Source organism: Pyxicephalus adspersus, chromosome 4 (assembly GCF_032062135.1).
Source record: "Pyxicephalus adspersus chromosome 4, UCB_Pads_2.0, whole genome shotgun sequence".
In the NCBI taxonomy this organism is placed as follows: domain Eukaryota; kingdom Metazoa; phylum Chordata; class Amphibia; order Anura; family Pyxicephalidae; genus Pyxicephalus; species Pyxicephalus adspersus.
In genome coordinates, this window is record NC_092861.1 from 145,986,777 (window position 1) to 146,008,410 (window position 21,634).

General features: G+C 38.7%; 1 protein-coding gene across 1 annotated transcript in view; it reads right to left on the reverse strand.

Moving 5' to 3' along the window:
- Positions 1 to 429: 429 nt before the first annotated feature.
- The window catches only part of DUSP10 (dual specificity phosphatase 10), a 48,173-nt gene continuing 26,968 nt past the window's right edge, over positions 430 to 21,634 (reverse strand). The window contains exons 3-4 of the mRNA XM_072409891.1: positions 7,159 to 7,527; positions 430 to 5,760 (exon numbers count right to left, since the gene is read on the reverse strand). Coding sequence (XP_072265992.1) covers positions 5,495 to 5,760; positions 7,159 to 7,527 — 635 coding nt within the window. The 3' untranslated portion in view covers positions 430 to 5,494. The remainder of the gene's footprint in view (positions 5,761 to 7,158; positions 7,528 to 21,634) is intronic.

Sequence of the window (21,634 nt, forward strand, 5' to 3'; positions counted from 1 at the left end):
ACATTAAATAGGGATTGCAAATGACAGACTAATACAGACAGTGATACAGGAGGAGAGGACCCTGCCCCGAAGAGCTTACAATCTAGTAGGTGGGGGAATTTCACACACAAAAGGATGGGAGATATGTAGTGTGGGAAGTAGTGATGGTTTCAAATGACAGAAGAAGCCTGGTAGGCAAGTTTGAAAAAATGGGAGTTGATGTGAATCACTGCCACCTTTCATGCACTATGGACAGCAGCCAGTAAGCCATTGATTAAAGCATCCTCCTGCGCGGAGGAGTTGTCTGTGGCTAGGAAACAGTCAACACACGGCTCCCAACCATCAGTGCAATCTAACACCAGCTATGGTTTTCCCAGTCTTGCGACAGCATAAAGCAGAAAGAAAAATGTTCTCCAACTCACAAAAAAAAAGCCAGACACATAGTAGAAATTAGATTTTACCGGTTTTATAGTCAAAATGACATTTTACACAGACAACAGGAACACGCCTATATTTTGTGCAAAAAAATAGTTAAAATAAAACCTTTTATTTGTTTTTTTTACATTCTGATATACATATTGAACAAGGTTTATGGCACCATAACCAGAGTCAAATTAAAACAAAAAATATATATGATAATTGCTTCTGCAAATCCTTCTATCTTAGTGCTGGCATTTTTCACCATATAAGTGCATCTGCGGCTACATCGGCAGTCATTCTGTACAATTCCCAACTGGGCTGCTCTGGGACACTCTGGGAACTTGAAAAAACAGCAACAGGAATGGGTGGGTTCAACTGGGGGGTTTAAGCTCAGGACAGAAATTAAAGGTAGACTCATTCCTGATTTACTAATATCTCTTGGGGCTTTTTCTGCAGCTGGGCCCTGGATTCACCCATGAGCTTCAGGAAATAGAAGTCTCACACTCCATGTTGCATTTTCCTTTTAAAATATATTCAGTTGGAGAAGTGAGAATCAGTTGGGGAGCGGAGTCAAAATGTCCAGTGCTGTTTGTAGGGATGGAGGAAATCAATGTGACCCACCATAATTTCCCCTATGCCTCAAATATCATTTTTTGGGGGTAAGATGAGTTTTTTTGGTGCTTATCTGGCCACAAAGGTTTCAATATGATTGTACAGTCACCTTTAAATCTACCTTCTGGTATGCAGTGCATAGCAATTCAGCAATTATTTTCATTTACATCCATTTAGGTATTCCCCCATATTGGTATGATAATGCATTTATGCAGCAATTTACAGGGTGTATAGTCATGTCACTAACTGTTCTTGAAATCTATTGTCCGTACCATAGTCTAAGGCTAGTGTCCAACAGGCCAATTTGGAGGAGGATAAACCACCAATATGTTTTTGGAATGTGGGTGGAAACTTATGCCAACATGGGGAGAACATTCCACGAGGACATTGTTCTTGTGTCAGACTGCTGCAAGGTAAGAGTGCTAGCCAATTAAAAACCATAATGCCCCAACTACAAAGTTTTGGAGGATTTAAAAAAGTTTACCATACTAGCAAACTTTAGATAAACCTGGGTTGTGCCTAATGCAATAAGTTTGGGTATGGGGGAGAATGGGACTCACTTAATACCCATACCATGTTTGGTTAAGTATCAAAGGGTGAAGAGAGAGAATCCTTTGGATGTAAATTTTGCACTAGGACTTTTAGCGTTCACAGAACCTCCAATTACTTCTCCTAAAACTTATGGCAGACCAAAGAGTTGGTGAATATGTACAGCTAAGAAGGGAGAACACATGTTCAATTTCAATTTTTGGGGCTTCAGATCTGCTCATAACTCCTATTGCTATGATGTAGTTAGATTAAAAGAAAATGTACTGGTTGTAACATTTGTGGCCAGTGAAATGTTTTTGATGTATTGTGTGTGCCATTATGCCTATTTTTGGATCAATACACTATAGAACCATGTGAACACCTGATCATCACACCTACATAAGCATGTGGACATCCTTATCCTAAACCATGACCATTATATGAAGTTGTTTCCTCCACCTCTACCCCTTTGAAGAGCAGCCTTCACTCGTCAGGGAAGACTGAAATGTGTCCCCATGGATTTTTGCCCATTCAGAAGAAGACTGTTTCACATTCAGTGTTCCAGTTCCTAAACATATTTAGTAGAGTTGAGGCCATAGCTTTGTGCACATTAATCATACCATGTCTTTAAGAAATTGGCTTCTCCAAAGGGGCACAGAGTCATACTGGGCCAGAAATGGGCCGTCTTCAAACTGATGCCATAAGATTGGTAGGTCACAACTGTCTATGATGTCTTTGTAAGCTGTCACAGCTCCATTCACTGGAAGCACTTAAATTTAATAATATGGAGGGCTGTTTATATGTTTTTTGGTATACAGTGGGTGCAATGGTTAGGTGTCCTTAAACTATTGGCTGTATAACTTGCATGGCTGAAGATGCTCATCTAGGGCCTATGTTCTCCTTCTGGTCTTTTAACCTGCACCCCAATAAAGTGCTTTGTGAAATGAGCAGTTTAGTAGGTGGAGGATGTAGCATCAAGGCACATTGACTTCCTTGTAACACCAAACAGTTAAATGCCAAGCAAATTCTTTTGATGTGTGTTTGGCTGTATTGAGCCACATGATTGAAAACAAATCTCTTGACCTGAAGCCAAGGAGTTCCCAAAGCATATCGGGAACATACAATGAGATTTCCCTTTTAGTGCTCCTCGGGTATATGCTCCAAGTGAACCTATCATCAAATATGGGAACACCTTTGATGACCTTTTCCTTCTCAGTTGACTCCAGTAATGTCTGAGTCCATGAGTGAGAAGAAGTTTGCAGATTAGAAAGGTCAGGATTCCTTATCCATATACTTGTCCCAGGTAAGCGGCTCAAGGTGTTGAAGATGGGAGGAGAGCATTGTTAGAATGTTCTGCTAACATCTGTGTTTCTATTATGATGGCACAACTTTAATTAATACAATTAAGTGCTTTAGATTTCCATTTATTACCATTTGTTTTGAAAAAGGGTTTAAAGAAAATCAGTCATATTTAGGCTTGGAGAACAAAACCCAATTTGCTATACCCCACACTGAAACACAATATTTGCCCTTATTAGCTTTTATTACATCATGTTTGACTCTTTAACTTGAGAGTAATGGCTCAGAGGTCACTTGCAGGCTGACAGCTGCTACCTTTCAACTGCCTGTCTTTGCACACTCTCCCAGCTCTTGGATGTACATAACTACATAAGATAACAGACTTATGTGGCTGTATACATTCTTGGTAACTACAGAACTCAGTAATTTAGCAATGGAACTGCTAGATAATGTGTGAGGTTAGGCACATAAAGAAAACTAAGTTTCACATCTCTCTAATTTTCAAGCTGAAGCATTATACACAATTTAGTGGGGGCTCCTCATCAATCTGCAAAGAATTTGAATAGAGGATTTATATAATATCATTGGAACAGGTGTATACCCTGATCAGGTGTCTAGTCTATCAATCTGGTATGAATAATTGACTAAGATACCATCATTTGAAGTATAGTATATCAATTTTCTGTTCCAAGTATCACCAGCTCTTAGCACTGGGTCTATTAAACCCCCCCAAAATGGTTTGGCAGTTTTTGGTTACAAAGCGTGTGACCAAAAATCCATTCTGGTTTATAAGAAACATGAAACTCAATCTTCTATTGGCTCTCTTCTAATTGCTGCAACCAATGACCTAGAGATATTTGCACCAGAAACAAGCTTTACCACTCCATTTACTTCATCATCTGTGATAGCTTTGGAAAATTAAATGAAGTAGGGGCACATATAACTCTTGCATTAGCCCAATTATCACTGATTCTCTTTAAAGAATCTGCATGCACAGATTCACCCTTGAAGTTTATGTGACTCGTATTTAGGTAAGCTTAAAAAGGTTCTGGCCACCATTTTGTTCTGTACATATACAGGCTCTTTTTGTTGACCGATCAGCGATGACAACCAAACAAGAAAAATTCAGGCGGGGTCAGGAGGAAGAAATGGAGAAATATAAAAAAGGGATATCAAAAATCATTAAATATAACTGAGAAAATGGGAAAACACACATCAAATAGTATAGAGGCAAACTTGCACTTTAAATGTGTCCCAGATTGGGTTACATTGGGAGGTACACTATAAATACCAAATGTTTGCGGACCCTTCACCATCACATCTACATGAGCTTGGTGGACATCCAACAAAGCGTCCATGCTTGTAGAATGCTTTAGACGGGATTTGTCTGTGGTACACGGTGACCATTGAGTCAAAAAAGCTTTCGTGAGGCCAGGTATTGAGGTTGGATAGGAAGACTGGGATGCCATATTTGGCTTTCTAATTCATCTTAAAGGTGAACCTCAGGTTGGGGAAAGGGATTTTTGTAGACCTTTCATCTTTCTGCACACCAAATTGATTGAGCAAAAGGTCTGATTTATTAAATCTCTCCAAGACTGGTGAAGATAAACTATCATGGGTGAACCAGCAAACCTGAAACAGATTGAAAACATTTGCCAACTAAAAGCAAATTATTTTTAAGAAATGCACTGGAGGTTTGTTGAACCACCCAGGTTCTCCAATGATGGTCTATCTTCTCCAGTCTTGATGAGCTTTAATAAATCAGGCCCAATTCCTTAATGGAGTTGGTTTTGTGCACAAGGATGCTGTTATGGAATGGAAGGGGCCTCCCCAAATGGTTATCACATGGTTAGAAGTGAACAATTTTCTTAAATGTCTGTGTATATTGTATTGACAGTTCCTATCATTCTAAATACCGACACTCAATCATTTTGGGGAGTGTTGGTCTACCCATATAATAGGTGTGATGGTTAGATGTCCACAACCATGTGACAATATAGTGTACAATATTCAGTATCATGGAGACACAAGGAGCGTCATACCTTATGTCTCGGAGATGCCGCCAGCAGATCAATGTCGCTATTGGTTCAGCCGACAAAAATGGCTACCTACCCTGCACATAGTAGGCAAACTCAAAAAAACATTCAATCAGTTCTTACAATTCTCACACTCAAAACAAAATTATTGCACAAGAAGCCACTGAGGGCAACAAATGGTCAAGTTCTGTGTCAATGAAACCCTATTAGCCCAAATATAAAAATAGAACATAACACACCCAGAGTTAACCGGTTCTAATTTTTTTGCCACTTAAACAATCTTTTTATGGCAGATTCTTCATTTTTTGTCTTTTTAATCTCCTTGGAGCTATGGTCTGGCCCATATGCATATTTTCATAGCTGTATTGCATAAACAGCACTCCTTCCTTCAGTCTATGAACCCGCACAGACCCCCGATCACCATAGATTTATTTTTTTCTCAAAAAATTCTAGCCTTGGCCTATTATTTGTTGGCCAAGGTGACAAAAGGGGCACCAAAAGATGAAAAAAAAATCAAGCTGCTCCGACTTCAGATTTAATCCTCCATCCTGAAAATATTTTTTTATCTGGAAAACTTTTTTTTCCCTTCCTCTTGAAGATTTTTTGATAAAATGTTTTTGTTACACCACAGTCTCCACACCGATTAGCTTTGGCGTAAGAATTCGTGGTGTGATACCATTATTTAAGTCTTCTTCAAACTCCAATAACTGGCCCATGAAGTTTAGGTTGGGGGATATGATTGGTCGCTTTCCTTTGACAAATTTGTAGGCGTCTGTCATGGTCATCCGTGTGTGCTTCATCAGGTAGGCGATCACGATGGTGGCTGAGCGTGAGACTCCTGCCTGACAGTGGATGAGCAAGCCTTTCCCACATTGATGAGCTTCCTCTGAAAGATAAGCAAAACATTTGGTTAGATGAAAGAATTACAACCTTATACATATATATACCTGCAGCGACTTTTATTGCTGTACATGACTCCCCTATGGTGATTTCATCCGCTTACAATCCCACGCGGCTCAAAAAAAATTCTGGGTTGAGCACTGCTACGTGACACAAGTTGAAAAAAAATATCTTTATAATGGTTCTGAACCTTCCTTCTTTATTCAAAACTAAAAGATCTGGTTTCAGCGATTTACATAAAAATATTTTCATAAAATGTTACGTAACCCTCCCTACATCAGAAAAAACATTGGAAAGTCCCTAACATTATATAAAAATCCCACCTCGTGTATCAAATTTGTGCATTTCCTCAAACTTTGGTTCTCATTGCAAAATGTGGAAGTTGGAGTATAGTACCCTCCACCCTAAGGATTGCCTAGCACACATATCATTAGGACCATGTGAAGTGCAAGCAGTTCAGTGCACGGGGCATGGAAACCCCAACATCAATGGTAATATTGCCAAAGTACCAGCAATTAATATACTATATCAGGGTTTCTCAGCCTTGGGGGAACCCTGAAACTGTGGTTCTGGTCTTAATGGAACCCCTTCTTTAATTACTAAATTTACAGCTCATGGTACATTAGTGTGGTGGTGGGAAGAATTCCTCTTAGATTGCTGTCCATTGGTGGGAATGCCACCCATTCAGATAGCCAAAAAGATCATTGGGGTCATTTAAACTGACATGAGAGGCACAAATTGCTCATAGCTTAAGGAAGCCCCAGCAACCTTTGGAGGAACCCTGGTTGAGAAATTCTGTACTGTACTATATGGCAAAGAGTGGAGTTTGATTGATGTCAGATCTTTTCCGTGAACATTCGATTAACAATTGTGCTCATCCAATTTTACATAAACAGTTTAGGTAAAGTCCTTTTCTTTTCCAGCATGACTGGGTCTATGTGTACAAAATAGGCACCATATATACATGGTTAATGAATTTGATGTGGAGGAACCCAAGTTTCCTGCAAGAAGCTCCAACTTCAACTCTATTGAACATCACTGATATGAAACAGAACGGTAAAAGCCAGGTCTTTGGACCAGACCTCATAAATGCTCTTTTGGCCTAATTGGTAAAAAATTCCTGCAGACACATGCCTAAATGTTATAGACAGCCTTCCCAAAAGAGTGGAGGATATATAACCACAAAGTAAGTGGAAAGTGTTCAACTACATATCAATGGCCATGGTTTTGAAATGGGAAGTCCAACAAGCTCATATAGATGTGATAGTCAGGTGTCCACAAGGGTTAGCCATATAATGCATTTTCTAAAGTGGTCAATCTGGCAAACATCACATTTCTCCAATGGTAAATGAATTTAAATTTTAAAGAATTTAAAGAATCTTACCTATAAACTCAAACGCCTCCTCAAAGTACTGCCTGAGATTCTGCTTGTTGCTGTCTGTTGCTGGGAGACGTTTGTAATTGAAGATACCTTTCTCATAGTGGTAAAGGGGAAGGTGAGTGGTTACGTTGACGATATACCCTATGTTCATTCTCTGCATCTTCTCCAAATCCTGGGCATCGTGTTCATTGCCCAGGAAAAGAAAAGGAAGGATGGGGGTCAGTTCTGCGTTCTCTATATCCGGAGTGCTAGGGACGGACTGAGGTAGTGTGATGGTCACCGCTGAGGCCCCGCCACCATCCGGGCAATCTTGGAGTTGGAGGGAATTATCACACAGGTTTTCGTGGTTCTGTTTAAAACTGCTGAGTCCACCTGAAATGACAAAATAATATGCAGATTTTTAGTATGTGGTCTTTCAAGGCAAAATGTTATCCAATATTTGCCTGCATGAATAATTAGAATTGGCACATAAATACCAGAGCTGTACAACCACTGTGGGTTCATAATGACAATTATACAACACCGTTCCTAATTCCTTCTAAACCCACAGCGAAAATATCATATATAAAGACATAAAAATATGAAAGTGTTTAATACCCAACAATAAAGTATATATAAGAAAACAACCCTGTTAATGACAACTGCTGCAAAACATGGCCCTAACCCATTATTATTATTATTATTATTATTATTATTCATAAACAAGATTTTTATGGTGCCAACATATTACACAGCGCTGTACATTAAATAAGGGTTGCAAATAACAGACAGTGACACAGGAAGAGGAGTTGCTCAACCAGGGTTCCTCCAGAGGTTTCCAGGGGTTCATTGAGCAATTTGCACCTCTCAGGTCAGTTAAGGTGACCCCAATTATCTTTCTGTTATCTGTAGGGGTGACATTCTTCCCACTGGCCAGCAATGTAAGAGGAATTCTTCCCAATGACCGCCACACTAATATACTGTGATCTGTATATGGGATATAATAATGGGATATATAATCCCTGTGATGGGATATAATAATTATAGAAGGGGTTCCCAGAAGACCTGAAAGTTTTTTCAAAGGTTTTCCTATGGTAAAAAGATTGAGACACTGCCATAACCCAAAAAATAAGTTAAAAAGAGTTCCCAAATGCTATGTATACAGACCTATTTATACAATGCTATTCCCATCTGATTTAACATAACAGAATCAATTTTATAAATACTAACTAAATGATCTGCTTTGTATATATTGATACATTCATAACATTATTTGTGCCACCCTTAACCTTTATTTTGCCTATAAATAGATCAGAGATTCATTTGTCTATATTTTATTAATATTTCTAATTTAATTTTAAAGGAAGCACAAAACAGAAAGTGAAAAAATAAAAAGAGAAAAAATAATATTACAAAATAAAAATTAAAAATTAATAATGATTAAAAAATGTAAACAAATTCCAACAAATACATAATAAAGTACTCACAAATGAAAAACATTTATTTGGATTTTGGCTATATATGGTGTCATACTATTCGTATCTATTCTATTTATTATTATCCATTTGTCTTTTAAATTTTTTGTGGCACAAAGCCCTATCTAAACTGTCTCCAATCTTATGTCCCATATTCTGTCCTTGTGACCGCACAGAAAACAAAGCAAAATGCTCCTAACTCCCACAGACAGCACTAAAATCTAACCTCTCACTAGCCACAATAAAAAAAGTCACATTTTAGAAAAGTTATATAAAAATAAAGCTACATTTAGATTCTTTTTTACTGATCCTAGCAGTTTAAAAAAAGAAAAAAAGCAGTTTGTTACAGTTTGATGTTGGTTTTGTATCCATGGACTAAGTCCTTCCTTTTCTGTGGTTATACAGCTGTGAGGGTGACATATGAACTGCAGCACACAGGTCAACGGTAATAACGAAAGCACGCCACAAAGGGAACAATGGAAGTGAATCACCAGCAACGCTCACTATAATTAAAGATATAAGAAAGACATTTGGGATTTTGGCCAGGAGAAGAGACCACGGAGAGATCGCTGTGTACTGTTTAAAATAAAGGTGTTGGCTTGCAATTAGAAAAAAAAACCCTAAGAGAATTAGAAAAACATAAAATATGACCAAAGAAATCTAGGATTGTCTAATGGGCTAATTTATAAAGAAGAGTGGATACGATTATCATGAATCACTGCACTACACACACCGCGTTTCTAAAAATTTAGATCGCAGTGCCCCACATATAGGTTTTATTATTATTATTACACAGTATTTATATAGCACCATCATATTAGGAAGCGCTGTACAAAGTCCATAGTCATGTCACATCAGCGCTCAACCCAGAAATTTTTTTAAGCTGGGTGGGAAGAAATTTTAGGTGGGTGGCAGCCCCTGTATTGTGACCAAACTCTTTGGTAACCACCCAAAAAAAGCCGGGTGGGTGCTGAAAAGGGCCGGGGGGTGCGCCCAGCTAAAAGTGCCTGGGGAGAACTCTGCACATGCTATGCCACAAAGGAGCTCACAATCTAATGTCCCTACCATAGTCATATGTCAATAATACAGTCTAAGGTAAATTTTAGGGGGAAGCCAATTAACCTAACTGCATGTTTTTGGGATATGGGAGTACCCGGAGGAAACCCACGCAAACACGGGGGAACGTGCAAACTCCATGCAGATAGTGTCCTGGACGAGATTCAAATCTAGACCAGTGTGCTAACCACTGAGCCACCAAGCTGCCCACAATTTTCTTAACAAGTCATGCAGTTTAAAAATGTCCACCCTTTTAGTATGACCCATATTTCCATTGTCCATGTATTATGCCCCATCTGTCCAGTGCCCCTGTATTGAGCCCAGTTTTTCAGTAACCACCCAGCCAAAAAGGGGTGGTAGGAACATAGAGATTGGCATACATATACAAATATATATATATATTTTTAGCTGGGTGTACCACCCGGCACTTTTCAGTAACCACCAGGCTGGGTCATGATATAGGAGCCGCCACCTGCCAACAAAACATTTTATATATATTTTTATATAAGTATATATATATATATATTTATATACTATGAGATTTGTACACACAAACACTTTACTCTATTGCTCAGCTTGTTTCTACCAACTATGCACCCACCTAGAAGTTACTAAAATGAAGAGCTAATATGTTACAACTTAATTATGGCAAATATTTCTGGAAAAGCAAAATATTTTATGGAGAGACATCATGCGGTTACTACACATGTTTGTGCCTACGCAATCAAGAATGAAGAATTCAGCTGGAGTGCTATATAGCTCAGAGCAACCAATAATACTTTTATATAATCAAGATGACAGAAAACATAAAGTGGATTGGTTGCCTTGGGCTACATAGGATACTATGCAAAAACAGGCAAAAATTTGAAGATGAGCAAAATCTCACAAGAATATAAAGTAAGGCTTTGAGAGAAGCTAAGAATAATATTGGAGTTTTCCTTTAAGGAACCAGGCAATGTTTAAACCTTTCCCTTTAATACTATACAATGGAAGGCTGATGGATTTTACTTGCACAAAGAACGGCTACAATGTATCCTTTTTTTCTTTTTTCTTTACTATGACATCAGCTTCAGGATTCCCACCTGCTCGGACACTATGGCAATGATACAAGAGCGGAGTGACATCATCTGGCATGACATCAGTGCTTTGAGCGCACACAATACAAAGATCTTCTCAGTTCACTGCTTATCATGCACAAGTTAAGTTCTCTAGAACCGATGATGTAATGTGAACAGGTGGCGGGGATTTTATTTACCCAACTCCAAAAAAAAAAAAAGAGAAGGAAATAACGATGATAGCGCTTCTTCCCTATCGTAACTCTTAACCATATCGTTTTATGATACCATATGGGAGGGGGGGAGACCTGACTTCAATAATTCATTAACCAATTGTTTGAAAAGTGAACATTGACGGTTTTCTGGACCTTGTTTTGGAACATGTACTGTATACATAAAGGGCTGAGACTTCAGAAGATAAACTAAAATGGGAGAACCTGAGTGATCAAGCAAACCTTGAATGGATCTGGTTCAGGATTGAAAATATTTGCCAAATAATTGAAATCCATTCCAAGTTTGTTGAATCACCCAGGTTCTCTCATGATAGTCATTCTTCTCCAGTCTTGGTGATAATATATCAGACCAAAAGTGTAGCAATATGTACAGAAGACTGCTGGTCTTCTTTCTCTGTGGTCTCCATAATGGGTAAATGCCTTTCATGCCAAAATCTATATTCTTAACCAAGGCCAAAGTTGAGTTGTTGATCAAGGAGACCAAATCTTTAAATGCAAACCATTCATTGACTTTACAAGTCTACATGAATACATTGTTTCTTTGTAACAATATTCTGCAACAGTATCAGCTCCGCCATTTATCCTTGTATAGCCCTATTGGCGCTCTGGTCAGGTGGCTTTGCCAGGGCTTAGATGATCCAAAACACATGGAAAATGGTCACATGGAACAATATTGGTTCCCAGCATTTGCAAAAAAACAAAAAAAAAGTCCATGAATAGACTTCTCTTGCCCAATGCGGTATCTTGATTTAAGGTGCCTTGAGTAAAGATCCAAGAATTGAATAAGGAACATCAAAGACGAGTCCAGAGTCCAAGACAACTTCCATCCTTCATCAAGTCAATGGAAATGCCGATTGGCACTTTATAGCGCTCAAAGCAACCTTTAAAAATCACAAAAAGAAAGGACAAAGAAATGGCAATCTACTATTCTTCACCCCACTATGTGCATGTCTCCAGGTCACACAAATAAATAGCAAATTGAAACAAATTCACTATTCACTTGCCGTATATAATATAAACATTTGTGGTTCCTGCACTTCTTCTTTAAACCCATAAAGGACCGGCCTATTGTCTGACAGAGGAGGAAAGACAAGACTTCTCTGTTGGTTTGTGTACACAGAATTAGTTCCTTCTGATGGGGTTAGATCATGTATTTATATAGAAACAGAACACCCTGGCAAGTATAAACACTATTACATTACACTGTAGACTTGACAGATGGCAGATTATCAACGGGAATGTTGAAAGCTCTACAACAGACACCAACACAATGATAATAATGAAGTTTACTCCCCTGACATTATTCCACCCCCCATTCCCCAATATTCATCTGCTATATAGCTTAATGTAAAGGAAAGCTGGAGTTAATTCTTTAAAACTGAAATCCGTGCAGATCCAAAATTGGGGTTTAGAGAAGAGCTATTATCACATTTTTTACATTATTTAAAAGAGAAGCTAACCCTTTTATATATTGATTTTTTTGTTTTTTTATACTTTTTTTTAACTGGAAACAAAGGACCTGCCCCCCATTTTTACTGCCGTGGCAATCACCAAAAAAATAGGCCCCAGTCCATGCCAGGAATAAGAAGGAAGATGAGACTGCATAGGACTGATTGGATTAGGATCGTGGAGAGTTTAACAGTATCTAGTTTATTTTCTACTTTAAAGCAGTCCTGCAGATCATAACTGTATTTTACTGCTAACTATCTGCATTGAGTGCTGGAAGAATTTTCTACTGTATCCATATGGGTGAAGGCATTTATCTAATATAAAAGCTGATTTGTAACGTGATACTGTCTTTTATATCAATTTAAATTGCAATTTGGACCATGTGGTCTGTTTGTAGAACAAATAAGCACCTGATTGGACAGAGCAAACACTGCATATTAGCCAAGGGCAAATTATCACTGAATTTATCAGGTGACATCTATCTTGTGCTTTGATTAATACTCTCATGTGACTTCTTAGTTCCTGTATCCTGAAACAAATATTTAATATACACAACCCCAGAATAACAAGTCAGGCTTTCAAGGATGTTATGACCGCTGCAACAGAATATTTCATGGCAGGTTTTTGAGAAAGTTAAAGCAGAACCCTGGCCACTCATGTGGCTAAATATCTAGCTGAAGTACTATGGATCATACAGTTTTGTGATTCATACTGCCTTGTACAACTGCATGGTCTAAAATTTGACAACCTGGTTAGGATTTACAGCTTTCTGAATCACTTTCCTGATGTGAGATTGGTGGAGGTAAGCGTGGACTGGAAGCTGCAAAGCTAAAGTATAAAATATTGGTGTCACGTGCCCAGCTATAGTGTGAAGAATTTTGGTCATAGGAGGGTTGAGCCTGAGATTGGTTGGCCTGGTTCAGTATGGAAAGCCTGACATTGCTATGGGATAAAATGTAAGGTTGCAACTGGACCTATTCTACATTATGAAGAATACAAAGTGATGCCATTATTCGGTGCTGTATTGTGCATTTAGGTTGGCACATACTGGGTTGCTTGAAACCCATAGTGATTCTGTATGGGTTCACTTAGTCAGCAATTATCCAAAAGTAAAGAAATAATACAACCTCCTGCCTAATACTACATCCCCCTTAAGGTGCCAGATAACTCTGACCCATCAGAGCATGGACCTCACAAGACTCTAAAGGCACCCCGCAATATCTGGCACCACGGCATTGGCAGCAGATCCTTTAAGTCTCACTGCTTCTGCCTTCTTACCATTGTTTATTCTGTTGCCATTTTCTCCAGGTAAGCAATGTGTAAACATCCAGCAATGTACATTATCCAAACAAATCTGATTTATCCAACTAGACCACATTCTATTGGTTGACCATTCTATTGCCCCATGGTCGAGTTGTGATGCTCACATGCCCATTATAGGTGTTTTTGGCATTGGAAAGGGTTTAGCATGAGCAATCGTGCTGCCCCATGGTTACAGAACACCATACACAACAAGTTATGATGCATGGCGTGCTTTGAATTATTGTCATGTGGCCAACATTAGGTTGCTCTTCTGTTGGGTAGAAGTAAATGTTCTAGCCTACCCCTTTCACCTGTGCGTCAATTACCACTGGGTTCCCATAACTATGGTCACTGGTTGTCACTGGACTATTTTGGTAGGTACTATCCACTTACAGTTAACACCCCAAAAGACCTACAATTTTGGAGATGCTCTGACCCCAGTCCTTTAGCCATCAATATTTGGTCCCTGTTGCAGTCAGTCAGATCTTTACCCATTTTTCCTTCCTGCTGCCTAACATATCGGATCTATTGCCAGGTGTCATTGTAACCAGATCATTAATGTTATTCTCTTCACCTTCCAATGTTTTAAATGTTTTGGCTGACCAGTGTAAATAAGCACACACATAAGATGCCCTCCTTTAAAGAGACCCTTCCTTTAGGGAACCAAATCCCAGTCCTGTTTTCTTTTTAACCTATTCCTATATTTGTTCTGAAGTATATAATTCAATAGCAAAGTTATATTGAACCAAATATGTATACCAGAAATTGTTATACTGCATAAAACTTTCCATCCAACCTCCTGTTTATTGCATTTGTTATTTGGAAATGCCAGTATAAAGGGTTCATCCAAAAAGCCCTTTTGGCTTTAGGCAATTATTTTTGCCCCGTAGAAGCTGTGTAATGTGGCAGTGACATTCCCCTATATCTACATATTTTGTGCTAGCAGATATTTCTTTTTCCCATCCCAGAAAGTTGGGAGGATTTTCATATATAGTATATACACAAACTGCGCAGACTCTCCAGAACACACAAACACACAATGAAAACACAATGACATCACAAGTTCCTTGTTTTCTCTTCTGTGTTTGTAGTGATAACAGTGACGTGGACTGAGTCAACATACTTCCCCATTAATCTTTTCACTTATGCCATGGCCACAAAGTCAATAATTACGCAGAAGATTAGCTATATATTTTTTTGCAGTAAATGGAAACTGAGCTTGAAAAGCACATCTCCATCGCCACCGTGGCCGTGCCTTTTTCTTCATGGGAGACATGAGCTGAATGGAGAAGACAAATAGAATATAATGCAGAGAACTACAATGGCTGGGCACCTTTCCACAATAGAGAACTCCAAAATGTTCAAGAAACAGTGACAGTGAACTACATTCATCTATGGAGGTGAAATGGGGTTAAAACATTTCTGATTGTTGTAGACACAACAAGATCTATATGACGTCATCAATGCAACCATCCATAACAAAAACAAGAAGAGATTTCTCTGTTAGATGACATTGTAATCATTCAGAGAACTAAGTGGAACTCTGCACATGGTACAAAAGCATTATTTTGCCGCCCATCCAGCTAATAAAATATATATAGCTTTATTTGTAGGGGGATAAGTTATAAAGGGAATTATTTTGCAATAATAAATGGTCCTATGAAATAGGATAGTCTGGTCTCTGGTTCTCCAGTGCAGAAAAAGTAGGCTTGCACTCATATGTGATCACATAGAAGGTGGTCCTGGTCTTTATTTGTCCATGAAAGGGGTTGTGATGAGACCTCTTGAAGCCTGGCAAGAAGACCAGCTTGAGAGACAACTGGAACCAGCAGGAAGGAAGACTACTGGTCCATGTGGCAAGTTTTGTTTTTTTTAGAGTTTTTAAAAGAGAGCTTGAACTACTGGTCCTGTACGAACCATTAAGACATCAGTAAAGAGCATTGTGACTTGAAGGCCCAAAGATTGGCAAGAAGAGTGGCTTGGAAGACTGGTCATTCCAACCGAAACCTGCAGAAAGGAAATATTCTTCGCTTTTCTCAAATGCAGGTATGTGGGCTTACACATCATGTACAATGTGGCCAGTGGTCCTGCATGGTCAAGACACAAATGAAAGGGTGGTTTGAGACTGGTGAGAAAGAAGATTGCAGAACTATGGGACAATTATTTTTTCCAGTCCTACCCTAAAGTAAGTTTTAAAGCAGAACCAAACTACCGGGCTAAAGTTAAAAAAATATTGGGAAACTTTTTTGCCACAACTTGCTAGTTTGCATATCTAAACTAATGCAGACTTACCCGGCAAATGAACCCTCTCCAGGGTTGCAACATCAGAGTTCCTTTTTTCTATCGGCATATGAGTACTTTGAGCTTTGTGCAGCTCAGTGTACAGTCTTGGCATGATCTTGTGCTGGGATCTCTTCTTCTATCTTCTCTTCAGTCTTCTGTTTTTGGGGTCTTTGACCTATTGACTAGCAGTGCCCAGATACAGCAACTCCTACACATGACCAAACTGTTACTCGGTCCTAGGAAAGGATTATGCCAAGACTGTACACTGACCTACTCAAAGTGCTCAAAGGCTGGTAGAAAAATCACATTCTCTTCTGTCATCAAACAGCAATTTTCACAAAAGCAATATTAGTTCCACTTTAAGGGAAATTGGAAAGTATTTACTATATATCATCTCAATAAAATAATATCTGCTAATCCTGCCATGAAGATGATTCTTCAGGCACTTGAACGTAAACTCATCAAGGAAGCATACTCATATTAATAATAATAATGACCAAGAAGAAGGTGAAAATCAGGTATGAAGAAGATGATTTGTGGTGAGTGGCACCATTATTATGTAGCTGGACAGCTGTGTACTATCAGAGATGCTTCTTCAGTTCAACTAAGTTGTGGGAAATTCCCTTAATTTTAAGCTCTTTTGGGTAATCCAATCCACATAGCCCAATCAGCATAATGCAATAATCCAATTACCTCAATTCCATGACCCTACTGAGCCATGTGTTAACTGTTATGAAAGTCCTTAGGTTACCCAGAGATGTAGAGAAAGCTTGTAATTCCAAGTTGATTGTTTGTGAATATTTGTGAAGATCTATGCAACAGATTGGCAGCGGAATCAACTAGAATGTTTCAGCATTTCTTTATTGTGTAACCATCCTTACCTATGTCAGCTTTCTATACTTTGCTATCTATAAGAGTATTCAAAGCCCAAACCTATTCTTTGAAAAGTAAATTCATGATTGGTCACAAATGAAGACATGCTGCAAAGAGTAAATAAAGCAAAACCACATCTATCAGAAGAAAAATGTTAATTTTATGTTCACATCAAGAGAAGCTCAGTTGGAGAGGAGCTATGCAAGGTTGTGGAAGAAAGCAATGTATAGAAAGAATAAAGAAGAACATGGTGGATGGATGATATCAAGGCAATAGAAGGCAGAGATGATGTAAAGCAGAACATACCGAGCAAAAAAAAAAAAAAAAAACAACACCCACTGGAAATTAAGCAAATTAAGCAAATTTAGTGAAAGCAAGGTTCCAGTTTTGTAATTCACCAAAGACCATTATAGGTCATGGTATTGGTAATAATAGGAAAATGGTTATTAAATATTATTTTTTTTCTGTCTGTGCCTTGTTTGGGATATTTCCATTTACATTGGGCCCCAGAGACAGAACAAGATAAGACGATCCTTCAAAGTGGTGGGAAATCCTCTTTTAGACAGGTGTTTCCTTTACAATGTCCTTAACCTACTTTGTTTATGGAATATAGAAGGAAAGCCAAACAGATAGAATATAAAAAGCCATGCAGATAACGACCTGGACAAAAAAACCTGGGCCCCCCGTGCTGAAAAGCTATTTCTAACCATTGAGCCACCATGCCATCTAATGTGGTGCCAATAAAATGGAACACCATGGAGAACGTCATTGCTGAATATTTGGATGATTCTTATTATAACATCTTTAAGACACATATTATGCCCTACAAGGGTAGTGTTTCTAGGTTACATGTGGGTATATTTGGCTAATAATGTTATATTGGGTATATTTAAGGTGAGCCCTGTTAGCTTGGATCTCAGCATTTCTTCCATCTTCCAAGTCCCATGTACATATCCCATCCCCTCAATGACTACAACTCCTAATAAACATAATGCCTTGCTTCTGAGAACACATATGCCAGAGGCTCAATTCAATACCCCGCTAACAAGATATTACATAATGATCCTTACAAAAAAAAGAGAGGGAAGGATGCTAATTTAATTATCGCCCCCGCTTACAACTAAGCCTAACATAACTAAAGTACTCTCGGTGGTTGAATCAGCGCAATCTACTAATGGCTTCTTGCAATGACTACTCATACGTCCTTGCCATAGGGGATGCTTTTCCTCCTGGCGCCAGTGTCCCGCTAACATCACGGTCACCAATAATTCCTCTTAAGACAAAACTTCCTGAGCAACATGCTAAGACGGCAATTAGGGAACTCAGGGAAAATATTCATGTTAATCTTCTGCTTAACCTCTCATCTACTTTACGGCCTTGTACAATTTCCTTTTCAATTAGCAAGCCAGGAAAGTCATCACGTAATACAGGCTAAGGAACCAAAGACAGATGTGGAATGTCCGAAAGAAGAACACATTTTACTACATGTGTGAGTAAATTTTTTATCACCTTTAAGTAAGATGTAAAAAAAAAAAATAAGGCCCACTTTCCCACATTTAATAACTTTATACAAGTAAGGAAATTGGGAATAGTATTTACTTGTTCTTGGATATCCATAGACAACCTATTGGGCCTAACTTATTAAAGTTATCCAAGACTGGAGAAAATAGACTATCATAGGAGAACCTGGGGGATCGGGCAATTATGGAATGGATCAGGTCTAGGATTGGAAACATTGACCAATAGCAAATTATTTTAAGGAAACCCATTCTAGGTTTGCTTTATCACCCATATTCTCCCATGATATTCTATCTGCTGCAGCCTTGGAGAGCTTTACCAAATCAGCCCATTAAGATTTTGTTCAAACGTATTAAAAATGAACTAAAGTTCCACTTTTGAGAATAGATGATCAAGCAGGTCATTGCTGCAGAAAAGAACAGGTGATGTCTCTTCTCCTACCTGCCTGATCCAGGTCTCTGGGGACAAATCTGAGGTGCACGTGTGCAGTGTTAGCTTTGGTGGCCAGGATACCTGGCATTCTTGGCTTCCTCTGTGCGTACCGGGAAGTAATGAACTGTGCAGGAGTTATGTCCAATGAAGATGGCCAAAGATCACAAAGAGGAAGCAAAGAAGATGGAGGAGCCCTGCGAGGGAATGGGCACAGGAAGGTGAGTAATGTGGGGTTTAATTCCTCTATATAGAAACAATCAAGGAAGCAGGTTGGAAATAATATATAAGCTTTTAAGTTGAATTACAGAAGCTGTCTACTTATTGAAGCTCCATTTTCAATGGGATGCTTCAGATCCAACTATGGAGACCTCAAGAGATATCACCCCTGAAAAGATCATAACCGTCACAGTAATACCAAATTACTGCTGTGATCTACACTTCCTCATTTGATCTTCTAGAATAAATTTTGCTTATATTTCATAATAAGGACCTGCTGAATATGACCAGATCCATTGTGGATTCTCCATAGAAATACCAAAAACGGTTGGAATTTAAAAACCGATCGGATGATTTTCTAGCAACTAACTTTCAAAGTTTTACTTACATACAAAAGGCTGGGAGAATTATTCCAATAAGTACTATTTTTTTACTTTTTTGTTATGTCTAGGTACTGCTAATCCCCTGCAATGTCTTTTTATTACATTATTGTTTACATGCAATTCAGTGATATCTGCCTGGAATCCTCATGGCGGGTGTTCCAATGGTGACAACAGCAAACCATGCTTGTGCAATGGGTATTGAAACAGCCTGCTGCATATTGGAACCCAATGTGACAACATAGGAGAACAATTAATAAACAGGGACAGTCTGTTGTCCATCAAGAACAGAAGGTACCTAAACAAGGACTGGCAGTTCCTGGCAGAATCTCCCGGCATTGCTTTAATGAATGCAACGCAGATTACACAGCCGCAGTCTGCTGTTTTCTCCATCAGGAAATCCCCGAGATTTAAAAATACTGAAAACAACTTTTGAAATGACATTAGGATGGAAAAGATTATATACAATTAAAGGGATCGTGTTTATAAATACTTTTAGCATGACCTAATAAAATGTACTATTAGCACACAGAAGAAAAGGTTGCAGAAAGTCTTTTTAAGCAGTAACTGAGATTTGCAACAATACTAAATTGATATTTTTAGGCCAATGAGCCTACCTACAATATATTTAACACATAAGAAAATATAATAGAGAAAGTGACAGGTTCTCTTTAGGAAAAGGTATGCATGCTAAGGTGACTTTCATGCAACATTTTACATGTTTATTTTGTATGAGGATGGTTGTTTTCCCTTAAAGCCTAAAAGAATGTGTATGTTGATGTAATCATAAATAATTTCACTTGTTGGGCTGCATACACCAACCCACAAAACCTGAAATACAGGTCATGCATTACGTAATTAGACAAACGGTGTACCAGAATGGAAGCCAGTATGTACAGTGCTGGGTACACATCCTGATTCCTGCCCACATTGGCACCTGTACAAGCACAGCGTGATGTACCCGGCCTATTCCCAACACTTCTGTAATGATGTTCTGCACATGGATGGGCCAGGACTGGGGATCCGGTGCAATGCGCAGTCCTGGACAAAGGGACACACCTATAAATCAACATAAACAATAACCGCACCTAGAAATAAGAAGACTTCAAGCTTTTTATGAATAATGTGAACTGGTGTAATACATTACAATGCTTTCTATACATTAGGTCACAAAGGACTAAGACTTTAGAACCATTTCTTCTTTTTGTCTTGGGTTTGACACCTAAAAGTTCGATGTTTCTTGTCTTGAGTTTTCATTGCATACAAAGTTTGCCTTTGGGGAATAATGCTGATAGGGGGAAGTCAGCTGTTGCATGTCCAACAATCTGAGTGCAGCTAGAGACAAATTGGGGTCCTGGGAAAATCTGAATTGGGGCACCAAATGCACAGCATTGCACCTCCTTGCATCTCCTGCCATTCTGGGGGCCTTGGAGAAGCTGGGGGTCCTGGGTTATTACAGGATTTGCACTACCCCAAAAACAGCCCTGAGTCCGGCTTCCTGATGTTATCTATGCACATGTTATGTTTGTATATTATACACAGACCTAAGTGCAGAAAAGGAAATGTTTACCCCAGGCATGGGTCACCTTGTCCCAAGCACCCCCTGGCATGAATAAATGTATTACTACTTTCCCCAAATTATACCAATCCATTTTATTGGGGATTATTAGGAATGTCGGGGATATGGTACTATTGACATGTATTGGTAATCCATTATACTCAGCAGGTCTCACTGCCAATGGTCAATAGCCAAACCAAATATTAATAGATAGGACCTGGTCCTTAGTTCTGTGTAAGCTCCAACCAGGATGAAACTTTCACCGTATTCACAATGAACTCCAATAAGTGAATATGGCGGTGTTAATGGAGGATAAGTACGTCCTTCCTATTCTCTATTCTCTAAAGCAAAGCTTGTATTTTGTCATGTATAAGTTACAGGTTCCAAAGGTTCTATAATGTGATGAACAGTAAGCGGGGTTACACAAATTATGGTCTCCAAATTATGAACCAGATGGTGGTGCGCTCATTCAATGACACCTAAACATATTTCTAATGTGTGCGCATCTCCAAGATCTGTTATATAGGATTGGAGGAGAAGGTACAGAATTACCAGAGAAATACAACTTGCTGTATCCACAGATTATGTATATCAACTACAAAAAGAAAATCTGGAAATGAGAGTTTTGTCCCTAACACATCTATCTTTTGTCTGGTATTCCTTTTTAAAA